The 13,725-nt window shown below is 51.6% G+C and overlaps 1 protein-coding gene across 1 annotated transcript in view; it reads right to left on the reverse strand.

Annotated features, from left to right (window-relative positions):
* Window positions 1-178: 178 nt before the first annotated feature.
* The window catches only part of bicc2 (bicaudal C homolog 2), a gene marked incomplete at both ends in the record, with an annotated part of 17,765 nt that continues 4,218 nt past the window's right edge, over window positions 179-13,725 (reverse strand). Inside the window, 17 exons of the mRNA XM_084469092.1 lie at window positions 179-309; window positions 546-645; window positions 1,421-1,590; window positions 2,183-2,306; window positions 3,195-3,358; window positions 5,603-5,642; window positions 6,142-6,274; window positions 7,386-7,606; window positions 7,727-7,869; window positions 8,085-8,265; window positions 9,340-9,471; window positions 9,793-10,056; window positions 11,281-11,517; window positions 12,481-12,534; window positions 12,697-12,858; window positions 13,180-13,259; window positions 13,451-13,520. Coding sequence (XP_084325218.1) covers window positions 179-309; window positions 546-645; window positions 1,421-1,590; window positions 2,183-2,306; window positions 3,195-3,358; window positions 5,603-5,642; window positions 6,142-6,274; window positions 7,386-7,606; window positions 7,727-7,869; window positions 8,085-8,265; window positions 9,340-9,471; window positions 9,793-10,056; window positions 11,281-11,517; window positions 12,481-12,534; window positions 12,697-12,858; window positions 13,180-13,259; window positions 13,451-13,520 — 2,406 coding nt within the window. The remainder of the gene's footprint in view (window positions 310-545; window positions 646-1,420; window positions 1,591-2,182; window positions 2,307-3,194; window positions 3,359-5,602; window positions 5,643-6,141; window positions 6,275-7,385; window positions 7,607-7,726; window positions 7,870-8,084; window positions 8,266-9,339; window positions 9,472-9,792; window positions 10,057-11,280; window positions 11,518-12,480; window positions 12,535-12,696; window positions 12,859-13,179; window positions 13,260-13,450; window positions 13,521-13,725) is intronic.

The following is a 13,725-nucleotide window of genomic DNA, read 5'->3' on the forward strand; positions in this document are numbered from 1 at the left end:
TGTGCGTCTCTCACTGAATCAAAAGTCGAATAAGTCAGACCTTCTTGTCGCGTTTGGATAAAACTCTTTTGGTTACGGCTGTAGAGTCAGACGTAGAATACCTACAGTATATATTTCTGAGCAAACCCCACACATGAACCATGATGTTGAGCGACAGTTGAGTGACCCCCTTGAGGTTTCACCAATGCTTGCTCTGCCCAGCCACCTCCAGATCCACGATTGGTGGGAGTCGCCCGCTGGCCCCGCCCTCCAGGTAGACTGACTTCAAACTGGACGTGTCAGAGAGCCTCCTCTTGCTTCTGGTCAACTCTTGAATAGAACAGAGAAGAACACAATATAAAATAATATAGTCAATTACAATTCAATATAATCAAAATAATAACATATAAACATAATACATTACAGTATTCATATACTATTGTAGTATATGTAAATACGAATATAGATTGTTATAGATTATTTATACAAATGATTTGAGTACATTTTGTGCGTTCCTCCGAGAGGAGCAGTGAGTGAGACGGGCGGTAAACTCTCCGCAGACTCACCAGAGATCGCCAGTAACATCTTGCGTCGGGCCCCAAAGGTGGACACCCCCACCTCCTTCAGGTCCTCATCGGACAGCGTCAGGAAGGTCTGGTAGTCAATCTGGTGGGAGAGCCAGCATCAGCGACACGTTCCACCACCACCACCATCACACGACGCCACTCACACAGAACCCAGCGTGGGGACGATGCAGCAGTAGAGACCAGAGTGGAACAATCCAGTGAGAGAACCACCGACACCGACACGTTCCACCGTCACGTCATCATTTCAATAACGCCGTTGGAGAGAGCAACGGAACAATCCAGTGTGGCTTATTGACACCGCTGCTGCTGCTGCTGCTCGTTGGCCAGTGATTGGTGATTGGGTTGCATATGGACTACGTCAAGTGGAGACAGTCGAAAAAGGAGAGAGAGAGAGGCAGTGGCGGACTGGGAGCAAAAAACGGCCCGGGCATTTGCGCATTATAACCGGCCGCGGGTAATGTTGACGGGGGGGGGGTCAGTCTGCCCAAATGCCAGACCGTCCAGTCCGTCACTGGAGAGAGGTGGTGTGAGAATGAGAGAGATGTGCATGTGAGTGTATGTGTGTCTTTAGGGAAGTAGCAGTAGTAAGTAGTGTGTGTGTGTGTGTATGTGTGTGTGTATGTATGTGTCTTGGAGTTTAAGTGTTTGTTACTGTGTTTGTGTGTATGTGCGTGCAGGTGTGTGTGTTTGTGTGTGCATGTGTTTGTGCGTGTGTGTGTGTGTGTGTGTGTATGTGTCTTGGAGTTTAAGTGTTTGTTACTGTGTTTGTGTGTATGTGCGTGCAGGTGTGTGTGTTTGTGTGTGCATGTGTTGTGTTGTGTGTGTGTTGTGTGTGTGTGTGTGTGTGTGTGTACCTCTTGCTGGCGGAGCACATCCACGTACTTCCCGAGGCCCAGCTGACAGAGAACCTCCGGCAGGTCATCCTCCACGGGGGAGGGGCTTCTCTGGCTGCATGTCGACGCCCTCCTGGAGCAAGAGGCCCTGCCTTCAAAGTAACTGCCACTGCTGCACAGGAAGCTGTCCGCTGTGGGCCAGAGGTCAGCCAGATCAACCAATCAGAATGAAGGAAAGTGAAGGTACAACTCAGAGAGGATCCAGGCAAAGATTTACTATTTTTAAAATTAACAAAATGAGTTAGTTTTGTCATGAGGGCAAATTCCAGTTTTGCTGTTGACCTGTTCCAGGGTTTAGTCACTAATTTAATAGTCTCGGCTCCATTGGCACAATTACATTAGCACACTAGTAAAAATTGTATTCTGAAAAGTAAACATGTGATTGGGAAGAATTCGTATGAATATGAATTTAAGAGATGAATGTAACAAATAATTAAAATTGTCATATTTACTCGTTAAAATGTAGTTTTTTAATAGAATTAAATTCAGCTGAGTAAGCTAACCATTCAAATCTAAAACATAGTAGGTCCACTATGTCCAGATGAAATGAAAACGCAGACATTAGGTCATGTTTTGGAGGAGACTCACCGGCCTTGTCGTTTCCCCTCCCTCTGTTACAAGAGGAGGACGCAAAGGGAGGTAAAGGATTGTTGGAGGAGGAGGAGGAGGAGGAGGAGGAGGAGAAGAAGGAGGAGAACTGGGCTGGAGGAGACGAGGGTGAGGAGGAGGAAGAAGAGGAGGAGTTGGGGACGGACGAGGCTGAAGACGCAGAGCCCCTCCGGTCCCTCCAGTTGTCCGAGTTACTGCCGTTAGACGCTCTGTCCCTCGTGGCCTGGTGCGCCCAGGCCTGCAGGGGACAGGGGACACAGACAGACATCAGAACCAGTCATCAGAACCAGTCTTCAGGCCCAGTCATCAGGTGTACGGGTACACACACACACACACACACACACACACACACACACACACACACAATACACACCATGGTTCTCTGGGTACAAAGAAAAAACGCAAATCAAACCCATCAATTGTTCAGGAATACCACACAAAGAGAGAGAGAACTAAGAGAAGCCGATAGATCGTTTTTAGCAATAACGGTAAGCTCGCCCTCCCATCGCCTCATCTCAGATAACACAACAGCTGTGGAGAAGGAAATGATTGGCTCTGTTTCCCCGCCTAGCAGCAGCCCGTCTAATTCTCCTCAGGTCGCGTCCTCCATCACTCCAGCACATCGTGTATTCCCCGAGCAGATGCCACGAGTTACGGAGGCTCGTGGGGGGGGGGGTGGGGGGGGGGGGGGGGCGGACAGAGCTCGCAGCTGCGCTGATAATGCGGGGGCCCCAGGTAAATACGACGACGACGGCGAGCATCCATTGTTTCACTCAGGGCTGCTGATGGCACCGCGGCCGGGGTAACTGGGCGTGCAAATTGGCGAGCTCGGGGGAAAAATCACCATCACCGCACAGCGAGATAAACGCTCGTATTAGAGGAGGCATCAGTAGGAATAAACAAAACACTGTCTCCTGGCTAACGGGCGGGCCGTGCATCATATGGCTCTTCTAAAAATTATGAGGAAAAGTGATTCCCTGGGAAGTAGATATTGCTGTGTGGAAGCCAAGGCTGTGCAAACAAAACTCACGGAGCTCACGGAAACCACCCATGGAGGAATCTTTAATAGGCGATATATAACTGCGGATGCGTGTAGACGCTATGGTCCGGAGACCCTTCCTCCTACCAGTTGGCCGCTGCTGCCGTCGCTCAGGTAGGGCTTGTAGCAGCGCCGGCTCACGTTGCGCAGCTCCTTCACAGCCTCGGCCGGCATGGACTTGGAGAAGCCCAGGCCGCTCCAGTGGTCCGTGGGGGTCTGGACCTCCGTCACCGTGGGCGTCCTCTGCATGGCTGTGAGAGGGAACAATGCAGAAACAGACACGCATACAGATACACACACACACACACACACACACACATGCAATCACACATGAATAAACGCACAGACACAATCACACAGACATACAATCACAAACAATCACACATAAATACACACACATACACACAATCACAGACACACACACAATCACACATGAATACACACACACACACACACACACACACGATCACACATGAATACACGCACACACAACCACAAATGAATACACACACGCAATCAAACACACAAACACAACCAAACACACACACACACACACACACACACACACAGAAAAGCAGAGACATTTCAAAAGTTAATAACTGTTAGTATATATACGTAAACTTTAGGGCTGTTGGTGTTTGTTCCCTGTAGCAATACCGAAGTGATCACAAACACAGGCCTACAGAGATGGACACAGCCTGATAGGGTTCAAGTGTCAGCCCTCTTCCCTCAGCTCTATCTGCAGCCCCTCTCCTCCATCATGCCGTTCCAGTGGATTCAGGGACTCTTCTGGACCGTCTCAAGTGATTTTGACCTAATGTTCTGAAGGGGCCGGGGACTTCAAAGCAGGGGGGGAGATGCTTTGTGGGGCAGTGTCACGGATAATTAGCATAAAAGCGTTGTGTTGCCACAGAACGTGACGTGATGAAATAAAGTTGGCTGAAGCGGCTTCAAACAAGAGCAGTTACGAACCTGGGCCTGTCTCTCAGGCACTCACACACACACACACACACACACACACACACACACACACACACACACACACACACACACACACACACACACTCTCTCCGGCGTCCGGCGTATGTGAGGAGACGCCTTCAACGAGCCCATTAAAGAGACATCCAGACTGTTTCTCCAGAAAGAGGGGAACGCTTTGTGATGAATCGACGGTCATCACAGCCACAGAGAGAGCCCAGAGAGAGAGTGGGCGTGTCACTCAGAAACGCGGGCCTTTATAACTCCAGAGTGGTCCACTGCCACTCTCTCCCTCTGCTGCTGCTGCTGCTGCAGCAGAGGGAGAACCTGTTAGGCGTAGGACGTGGCAGCGGACTACTCTGGAGCAGCGGCAGACTCCATCCCTCAAGTGCTGTTTAATAAAGAGGGATGGCTCCCTAAACACCGGCGCCCGGCAGCCTCGACGGAGCGCAGGCTGCGGGGATTAAGAAGTATTAAGAGCTGGCTGGCACTTTGACAAATCACCTCAGGATCCTCTCCTGGTCCTCGGGGCTGGGGCCAGAATAAGAAAAAGGTTTGTGCAAGTGCACAACTCCTACAGAAAGTGAGACACAATCAAAAAGTGTGGGACGTGTTGGGTATCATTTGTGTGCGTATGTAGTGTGTGTGTGTGTGTGTGCGTGTGTGTGTGCGTGAGTGTGTGTGTGTCCCTTTTCATATTCTGGCGTAGGGGTGTCATAGTGGTGCCGGGGCAGATGGCTCATTCACTCCGCTAATTCCTAATTCCATGAAGGAATGATCTGATGAGGGAACAGAGCATCGTTTGGCTGCTGGACGCATGAAAGCACTCATTCTGGAGGACAGATGAGGCTGCATTCTTGGTTCTGTGCATGTCTAAACTTTGTGTTGGTAAGTGTGTGTGTGTGTGTGTGTCTGTGCATGTGTGTGTGCGTGATTGCATGTGTGTGTGTGTGTGCGTGATTGCGTGTGTGTGTGTGTGTGTGTGTGTGTATTGACCAAACCAGTGTTAGTTTGGCGGCTGTGCCAGTGCTGCTCAATTATAACTTTGGCGAGGAGCAGCATTCAAACAGATCCGCTCCACTCTCTCTTCCTTTGGCATCGCGCGGCTGGCGGCTCCAAACCTGGGTGCCGTTATTACGTTCCCTGGCTCGCTTTCCCTACGTCTCCCCTCTCCCACTCCAACGCCAAAGCAGCAAACCATCAAAACGGCGGTCGTCTAGCACAGAGCGAAGCACACTGCCATCAACCGTGTGATGAGAGGTTGGCATGTTTGGATCTTCCGACGCCCTTCATTAGGTCAGAGGAGGACTGGAGTGTGTGTGTGGCTGGAAGGATCTCTCGGTGACTCGCTCTCAGCTTCCGGGCAGGCCGGCTGGGCCGCTGTTGTGTCATGTTGCTATATTGGTCTCACGTCCAGTGATGAATCAAGGACAAACACAGGAGTGCAAAATGGAACCTGAAGCTAACAATGAGGAGGCGTATGAGAGTTTCATGAGCTCTCCTTGAGAAGGACTTGCCTCGGGAGGCGAGCAGCTTCTTCTGTTCGTAGTCGTAATCCTGCAGGAGGGAAAACGGGAGAGGTGTTGTTAGACACGGGACACGTCATTAGCGCCGAAGAAACAATGGAGGATGTAGAGGACGGATATGCATTTCCCACATTCTGAACGTTGTTTATGCGTGGCTTAATGTTAAAGCCAAAAGACAGGTCAATAAATTATAAAAACGATCTGATGTTATTTATAACTTATGAGCAAGGGGTCATTATTATTTTCTACAACTTAAACATATGAAAACATAACAAGAGGATATTATCTGTCCACCCTGTGTCTCTCTCTCTCTCTCTCCATTCGGACACAATCAGTTCTTCCTCTATTACGGTTTAATAAACAAATTAAAGTTTCAAGATTTAGATTCATAGATTCAGCAGAATAGATTGAGAATATTCACAACTCCATCACAGGCGATTATTGTCAGACAGCGTAAGGAACGGGCCGGTCAAGTGGCAGAGACGAAACAAGAAGCCCGACAGGAGGTTTGTTCTCTCCAGGTGAGTCACCTCGTCCCCGGGTGATGACTCATCGTCCCTGAGTGATGACTCATCCGGAGCGCCGTGGACCAGCATCACCTCCCTCCTCAGGCTGCTCCTCCTGTCTCTCCTCGCACCTCCCTCCAGCTCCCCGCTCAGCAGTCTGGACACACACACACACGCACACACACACACACACACACGCACACGCACGCACGCACACACAAACACATACATACATACATACACATGCACACACACACACGCACGCACGCACGTACACGCACACACATACACACGTACGTACACACACACACGCACACACACACACACACGTACATGCACATGCACACACACACATGCGCGCGCAAACACATACATACACACACACACACACACATACACACACACACACAGACACGTACATGCAACACGCCACCAAACACGCACACACACACACCACAGATTGGCAAACACACACGTGGACTGGGGGTCAGTGAGTGCAGGCCGTCTGTAAGAGCGGGGCTGACAGTAACGAGCTTTGCTCCTGTTCCTCCCCGCGTGCTGATTCATTACAGAGACGACATCCGATGACGAGGACGCACACAGATAACCAGCGGCAGCCCCCCCCCGGGGCGCCCTTTGTCCGGATGCGCTCTTCACGAGCCACAGGACTCCAGATGCGACGCACGATTTAGATTTCGAGGCTGAGAATAGCTCGCGAATAAAACAAAAAGACAACGACGTCTCTCTGACGGATTCACGGTGTGTACAGGGTGTGTTTGGAGGCAGCTGTGTGTGGGCGTGTGAGTGTGTGTGTGTGTGTCTGTATGTGTGTGTGTGTGTGTGTGTGTGTGTGTGTGTGTGTGTGTGTGTGTGTGTGTCTGTATGTGTGTGTGTGTACGTGTGCGTGTGTGTGTGTATGTGTGTCTGTATGTGTGTGTGTGTCTGTATGTGTGTGTGCGTGTGTGTATGTGTGTGTGTCTGTGTGTGTGTGTGTGTGTGTGTGTGTGTGTCTGTGCGTGTGTGTGTGTGTATGCATGTGTGTGTGTGTGTGTCTGTATGTGTGTGTGTGTGTATGTGCATGCGTGTGTGTGCGTGTGTGTGTGTATGTGCATGTCTGTGTGCGTGTGTGTGTGTGTGTCTGTATGTGTATGTGTGTCTGTATGTGTGTGTGTGTGTCTGCATGTGTGTGTGTGTCTATGTGTGTGCGTGTGTCTGTATGTGTGTGTGTGTGTGTGTGCGTGTGTGTCTGTGTGTGTGTGTGTGCTGACCTGTGTGTGAAGGCCTGTCCCGTGGAGTGCCTCCTCCCCAGGTTGAACACCCTGCAGTGCTCCGGCCCCTGCAGGCTGCCCCTGCGTCCGCCCAGCGTCCGGGCGTGGCCGCCGCCGCCGCCGCCGCTCACCGCCTCGCCCGCCTCCGCCGAGGTCGCCGGCGCGGGCCAATCGGCGCTCTCCTGCTCCGATTGGCCCGAGTGGTCCTCGTTCTCCGGGATCTGAGGGAGGGGGCGGGCGACGTGTGTCAAGTCATGTGACCGGGGCGTTTGTCTCGTGTTTAGTGCTAGCACTTAAGTCAAGTGTTGTGGAGGCGATGCGTGTGGACGGCAGCGCTAAACCTTTTCCAGGGGACGGCAGTCGGACCCGGTCCAGGTCAGACCCGACCGCCCTTCCTCGGTGGGCGTGGCCAGGCCTGGGGGCAGTGATGGGCGGGGCTTGTTGTGACACTGAGAACCAATCGCCACCTGGGTGGGCAAAGGGCCTGGCGGACAAACAGGAAAGTGTAATTCACTACTACATCAGAGTAGTACATACAAGACTAACGGCAAAATTGCAAATTCCTGTTTTCATCATTTTATCACTTCCTCCACCAGCGATGGAGCTATGCCTTTGATTTCATCTTTGAGTTACTCTTCAAGACCCATATAGGAAGCGCACACAAACAATGGAAACCACAGGTAGGCAGAGGACACTCACCTTGCTCAGCCAGGCGGAGCTGCTGCAGCAACATGCTCAGCCAATAGTGAGTCAGCCCGTTGGTGGGGTCGGGGGTCGGCTGGATGACCTTGGCCATCTCACAGGAGTCCAGCCCCAGGAGCAGACGGCGGGCCTCGTACAGGCTGGACATGTTCCGCTCCAGGCCCTTCACCACCACCGACTGACCTCAGGAGACACCCACACTCACAGTCACCCACAGACGTATCTCCCACTGTGTTCCAGCAGAACCTTCAGGTCCAGCAGTCCCGCTATGTTATAGCAGAACTTTTTCCTTGCTAAGCCTAGTTTCCTGATCCTTTTTCTCATCGGTAGATACTCTCCGAAAGAGAAAATCATTTGTGTGAGCGGATGAAGCTTTCAAGAAGTTTTAAGAAGTCGATTTCACAGTGGCCAGTCCACATGCTGATTTGAATCATTTAAAGACACTTTCTTCGCGGGTCTCTACTGCTCGCCAGATTTGTGTGTGCCAATTAGGCTACGTAACAGATCCCCGCCTCCAGCAACGTCATTAGTCAAAATAAATACTAAGAACAAAACAAGGCCCCCGTTCAGACAGAGTTTGAGCCCGTCTCCCACCAGACTTCAGATAGGAATCTTAAAGTCTGATTTGTGAGGATTCAGCCAAAGCGATCAATAACTGCAGTCTGAGGACACGGCAGGCTTCTTAAACAAGTTGGCAAACAGTTTTTTGCCAAAAATAAATATGGCAGCTGGCAGATCCTTGTGTCTACGGTGAGATGCGTGGAGTCCAGACTAGCTAGCAGACCTCGCTCAAGGATGCTTCCTCTAGGGGTTAAAGGGGTCATGACCCGTTGTTCTTGGAGAGGTGAGTCCACGCCGACAACAATCCACCCCCCTGATTAGACGACACGTGAAACGGCTCCTGTGTATGACGAGATGTGTGTGTTGTGTTGACATGGGTGGGGTGTGTTTTTTGATAGATTCAATATGGTCAGATTTTTCTGCCTCATTGTGTGAATTTTCCACTAACCAAATTAATTATTTAGTCAATTGGTCCACAACGTTATGTTATTCTTCTTGGCTTCCACTGTTTTGGAACAGTTTTTCCTGGTTATGACCACGGAGAGGGTGTGTGTTCAGTCAGTAAAAGTGGACCCAGCCACCACCGATGTAAGGGTAGTCTATAAAGGCCGGCCTGGCTGCTGTAAACACACTGTAAAGGTAAATCATGACACGTGTACAGGGCTCTGTGGGGGGGGGGGGGGTGGGGTACCTTGCTGGTCTGCTTGACCTTGGGCTTGATGCTGATGAAGACCTCCAGGTCCTGCATCATCTGGTTCAGTCTCCGGGGGTCCGTCTCCCCGTCCTCACGCATGTCAAACATCAGACACACGGGGAGACAGTCCTGCATGTGTATGGCACATGATGATGACACAAGCGCACGCACACACACACACACACACACACATACACACAATATTTATTACTTTTACATTACAAAATATGTACTGCTACTCCGCTTTTTCATGTTCAAACTAAATGTTTATTTGTCATTATATTTTATCATTATGCCATATACAATCGCTTCAATCCTAATACGACAAAACGACTGGTTTGAGTTGGAGAGAGAACTCCCCAACGTTCTCCTTTCTGAGCCCTTAACAGCACCCAGCGTTCCCCCCTGGTTCCCCGCCCTAACCCCCCCCCGCGGTGGAGCCCGCCCTACCATGAGCTGCTGCCTGGCCAGGCACACTCCCTCCGGGCTGCCCCGGACCAGCAGCGAGGGGGGGCTCTGGGGCGCGGCCAGGTCCGGCAGGACGATCTGCGTCTGGGTCTGGTGCATGACGGCCAGGAAGTGCGCGCCGTTCTGCCCCAGCATGAAGAGGTGCTGCTGGGAGGTGACGTCCAGCTGGCTGGAGACGATCAGCCCCGCCCCCTGACCTCCGACCTCGGGCCCCAGCAGCAGCTCCATCAGCACACACACCGCCTTCTGCAGGCGGCGGGGGGGCAGGGTGAGTGTCTCTCTCTCTGTAGCCCGTCTGTCTGTCTGTCTGTCTGTCTGTCTCTCTCTCTGTAGCCCCGTCTGTCTGTCTGTCTGTCTGTCTGTCTGTCTCTCTCTGTCTGCCTGTCTGTATGTCTGTCTCTCTCTGTAGCCCGGTCTGTCTGTCTCCCTGTCTCCCTGTCTGTCTCTCTCTGTCTGTCTGTCTGTCTGTCTGTCTCTCTCTGTAGCCCGGTCTGTCTGTCTGTCTGTCTGTCTCCCTGTCTGTCTCTGTCTGCCTGTCTGTATGTCTGCCTGTGTGTGTGTGTGTGTGTGTGTGTGTGTGTGTTTGGTTGTGTTTGGTTGTGTGTGGTTGTGTGTGTGTGTGTGTCTTCCTGTCAGTCTATCTGTCTGTCTCTCTGTCTGCCTGTCTGTATGTCTGCCTGTGTGTGTGTGTGTGTGTGTGTGTGTTTGGTTGTGTTTGGTTGTGTGTGGTTGTGTGTGTGTGTGTCTTCCTGTCAGTCTATCTGTCTGTCTCTCTGTCTGCCTGTCTGTATGTCTGCCTGTGTGTGTGTGTGTGTGTGTGTGTTTGGTTGTGTGTGGTCGTGTGTGGTTGTGTGTGTGTGTGTGTGTGTGTGTGTGTTCGGTTGTGTGTGGTTGTGTGTGATTGTGTGTGGTCGTGTGTGGTTGTGTGTGTGTGTGTGTGTGTGTGTGTGTGTGTATGTGTGTGTGCGCGTGTGTGTGTGTGTGTGTGTGTGTCTTCCTGTCAGTCTATCTGTCTGTCTGTCTGTCTGTCTGTCTGTCTCTTGGTTTCTGTTTATCTATCCGTCTGTCAGTTCATCCATCCATCAAGTAAAACGACTACAATTATGCAGATTCCGTTCAGAAGAACCTTCTCCTTAAGCTCACATCCGTTACCGTTACCGAGTCATTCAGCAGACGCTTTTCTCCAAAGCCACTCACAGGTAATTCTGAACGACTTCATTAAGGTCAAAGGACGTCATCTATAGCCCAGGACCATTCAGACCACTAACCACCACACCGTCCTCCCCTTACATAAACCCCACAGTAACACTAATCCGTGTCCTCAGCTGTATCACCTGGCCTGAAGCCCTCCTTAAAAAAAACCCTGTCCGGTGTCTTCTGTCTGCTCGCCTCACCAGTAACACGAGCCCGTCCGCCCCCCCCGCCCACAGAGACGGGCTCAGCGCTGCCGTCCCCGTCCCTACCACCCACCTGGACGTCGGCCGCGCTGCCCTGCAGCCCGCGCACGCTGCACCGGCTGGCGTACAGCGGCTGGGCCGCGGCGGGGGTCCGGTGGGCCGGCGGGGGCTGCGGGGGGATCGCCCTGAAGCTCACCCCCACCCCCAGGGCCTGGCACACCTGCTGGATGACGGGGGAGCCCGCGTCCAGCTGGGGCTGGGGCAGCGGGCCGGCCGGGAGGTCGAAGGTCAGGACCAGGGGCTGCAGGTCCTGGGAGGGAGAGGTTTGGAGTTAGGAGTTTACTATTTATCACCCTTTAGGGTTAAGAGTTTACGTGATGTCACCTGATATGACAAACCACAGCAGTCGTCCAGGCCTCTTTCTCATTCGTATCCTCATGTAAACCTTTGGTACGTGTCACGACCCAGTCCTCTCTCTGTGTGTGTGAAGGTCACCGCTCACGCTCTGTTATCCGTCACTGTCTGCTGAGCGGTGGGGCCCCTCACAGCCGCAGCGGCTAAGGGCCTTATCTGGGGGCTCTAGGCGCAGGGCCAGCTCCCTGTGCTATCTGGTCCTGTGTGCAGAAGTGTAAAGCTTATGAGTCGCTCCTCGTCTTCTCGTGACTCCAGGCGCTTTTTTGTGCGATGCATGTATAGCACAGATAGCTTCCTGCTGCCGGTTCCTCTCTGGGGGAAGGGGTTCGCTCCCCGGATCTAAGCTGAGAGCCCATTGTCGCTCGTCAGGAAGTTAATTAGATGTCTGAATCGTCGGTGTCTGGCTATACAGATCTGAGTGAATCCTTGAATCCTCCTGAGTGAACCCTACCTTGTGTCACAATGGATGCCCAGGCCTTGCTGCGCTTACAGAAACCGTCCTGGACCAGAGAGCATTGATCATCTATATTTCTCTTTCGGTTTTTCATTTGTTTGTAATCTTTCCATTTTTTTTCCTTTTGAAATGTTAACGTTGAATTGAAATTGATTTGACAGAGAGAAAGAGAGAGAGAGAGCGGGAGGGAGAGAGTGAGAGAGAAGAAGAGAGATAGAAATAGAGAGAGAGATGGTGAAGTCGTCAAAGAGGGAGGAAGGAGACGGACGGAGCGGAGGCAGAGATAGGACGGATGGAGAAGGGGAGGAAGAGAGGGACAGGGGAAGGAATAGCTTTAACATCTTTGGCAACAAATCCTGCGCTCTCTATAATGAATCACTTCCAATGCAAATGGCGACCACTCACTCTGATGCTTCTCCGTGCTGCCTCCACCCCCTCAACAGGCCCGGCGATCGACACCTGCACAGACACCGGGGAAGGACTTATTACCATCATCAATACGCCTGCCTCATCATGGGATAATTGCTCCATTAGTTAAATGCGTTCATGATTGAGCCAACCATCATTCCACGCGTAATCCCATTGCACGCAGACCCCAAGACACGCCAGACGGAGCGCTACCTGGTTGCTCTTCTCGCCCGTGGCGTTGTGGCGGTTGGAGTCCGGGAAGTGGATGTGACAAGAAGTGACCCCCATGACCTTCTTGATGTTCCCGCCCCCTTTACCGATCACATGGGAGTGCTCCGTGTGGGCCACGTCCATCTTCAGGGTCACCTTGTTCACCTGGCGGGGGGGGCGCCCAAAATCACCGTCTCAAATCACCTTCTCAAGTCACCATCTCAAATCACCGTCACAAATCACAGTCTCAAGTCACCATCTCAAATCATAGTCTCAAATCACCATCTCAAATCACCATGTCAAATCACCGTCTCAAGCCACCATCTCAAGTAACAATAGTATTTTTCTGAGGTAGTTTACAAATTTGGTAGGATGAGATGCAGATACAAGAGGCTCTGTTGCACAAGCCTCATCTTAGCTGTAACTTAGCATCAGACTCCAGTCTACAGTTAATGATAGCGACTACAACATTCGGTTTACCCTTACCTTGGTCTCCAGAATTTCCAAGATTTTCCTTTTGGCTTCCAGAACATTGGCTCTCTTTCCCTCCACCTTCACATGTGGGTCTAGGTTGAGGTGAGAGAGTCCCGTTACACAGGGGAAGACAAGAGTACATTTAACGTCATGTATTTGAGAGCATTGCTTCGCATCCAGGATATGACACACATCATCAATATATCTGTGGATGGATCTACATCACAGGAAGTTGAGGAGGACATTATTACAAAGTGTGCGTGGAATATCAGGATTGGGTCACCTTTCTTGGACTTGGCACCGATTTTCAACTTGGACGGCCATTTCACCTGGGTGTCTGTGTCCCTCATCACCTGTCCCACCGCGGGACACGAGAGAGAGAGAGAGAGAGAGAGAGAGAGAGAGAGAGAGAGAGAGAGAGAGAGAGAGAGAGAGAGAGAGAGAGAGAGAGAGAGAGAGAGAGAGAGAGAGAGAGAGAGAGAGAGAGAGAGAGAGAGAGAGACCGTCAAGAGTCTGTTTATAAAAGAGGTGACGGCTGGGGGGGAAATTACACCCTTA

The sequence above is a fragment of the Micromesistius poutassou genome (genome assembly GCF_964030765.1).
Source record: "Micromesistius poutassou genome assembly, chromosome: 6".
In the NCBI taxonomy this organism is placed as follows: Eukaryota; Metazoa; Chordata; class Actinopteri; order Gadiformes; family Gadidae; genus Micromesistius; species Micromesistius poutassou.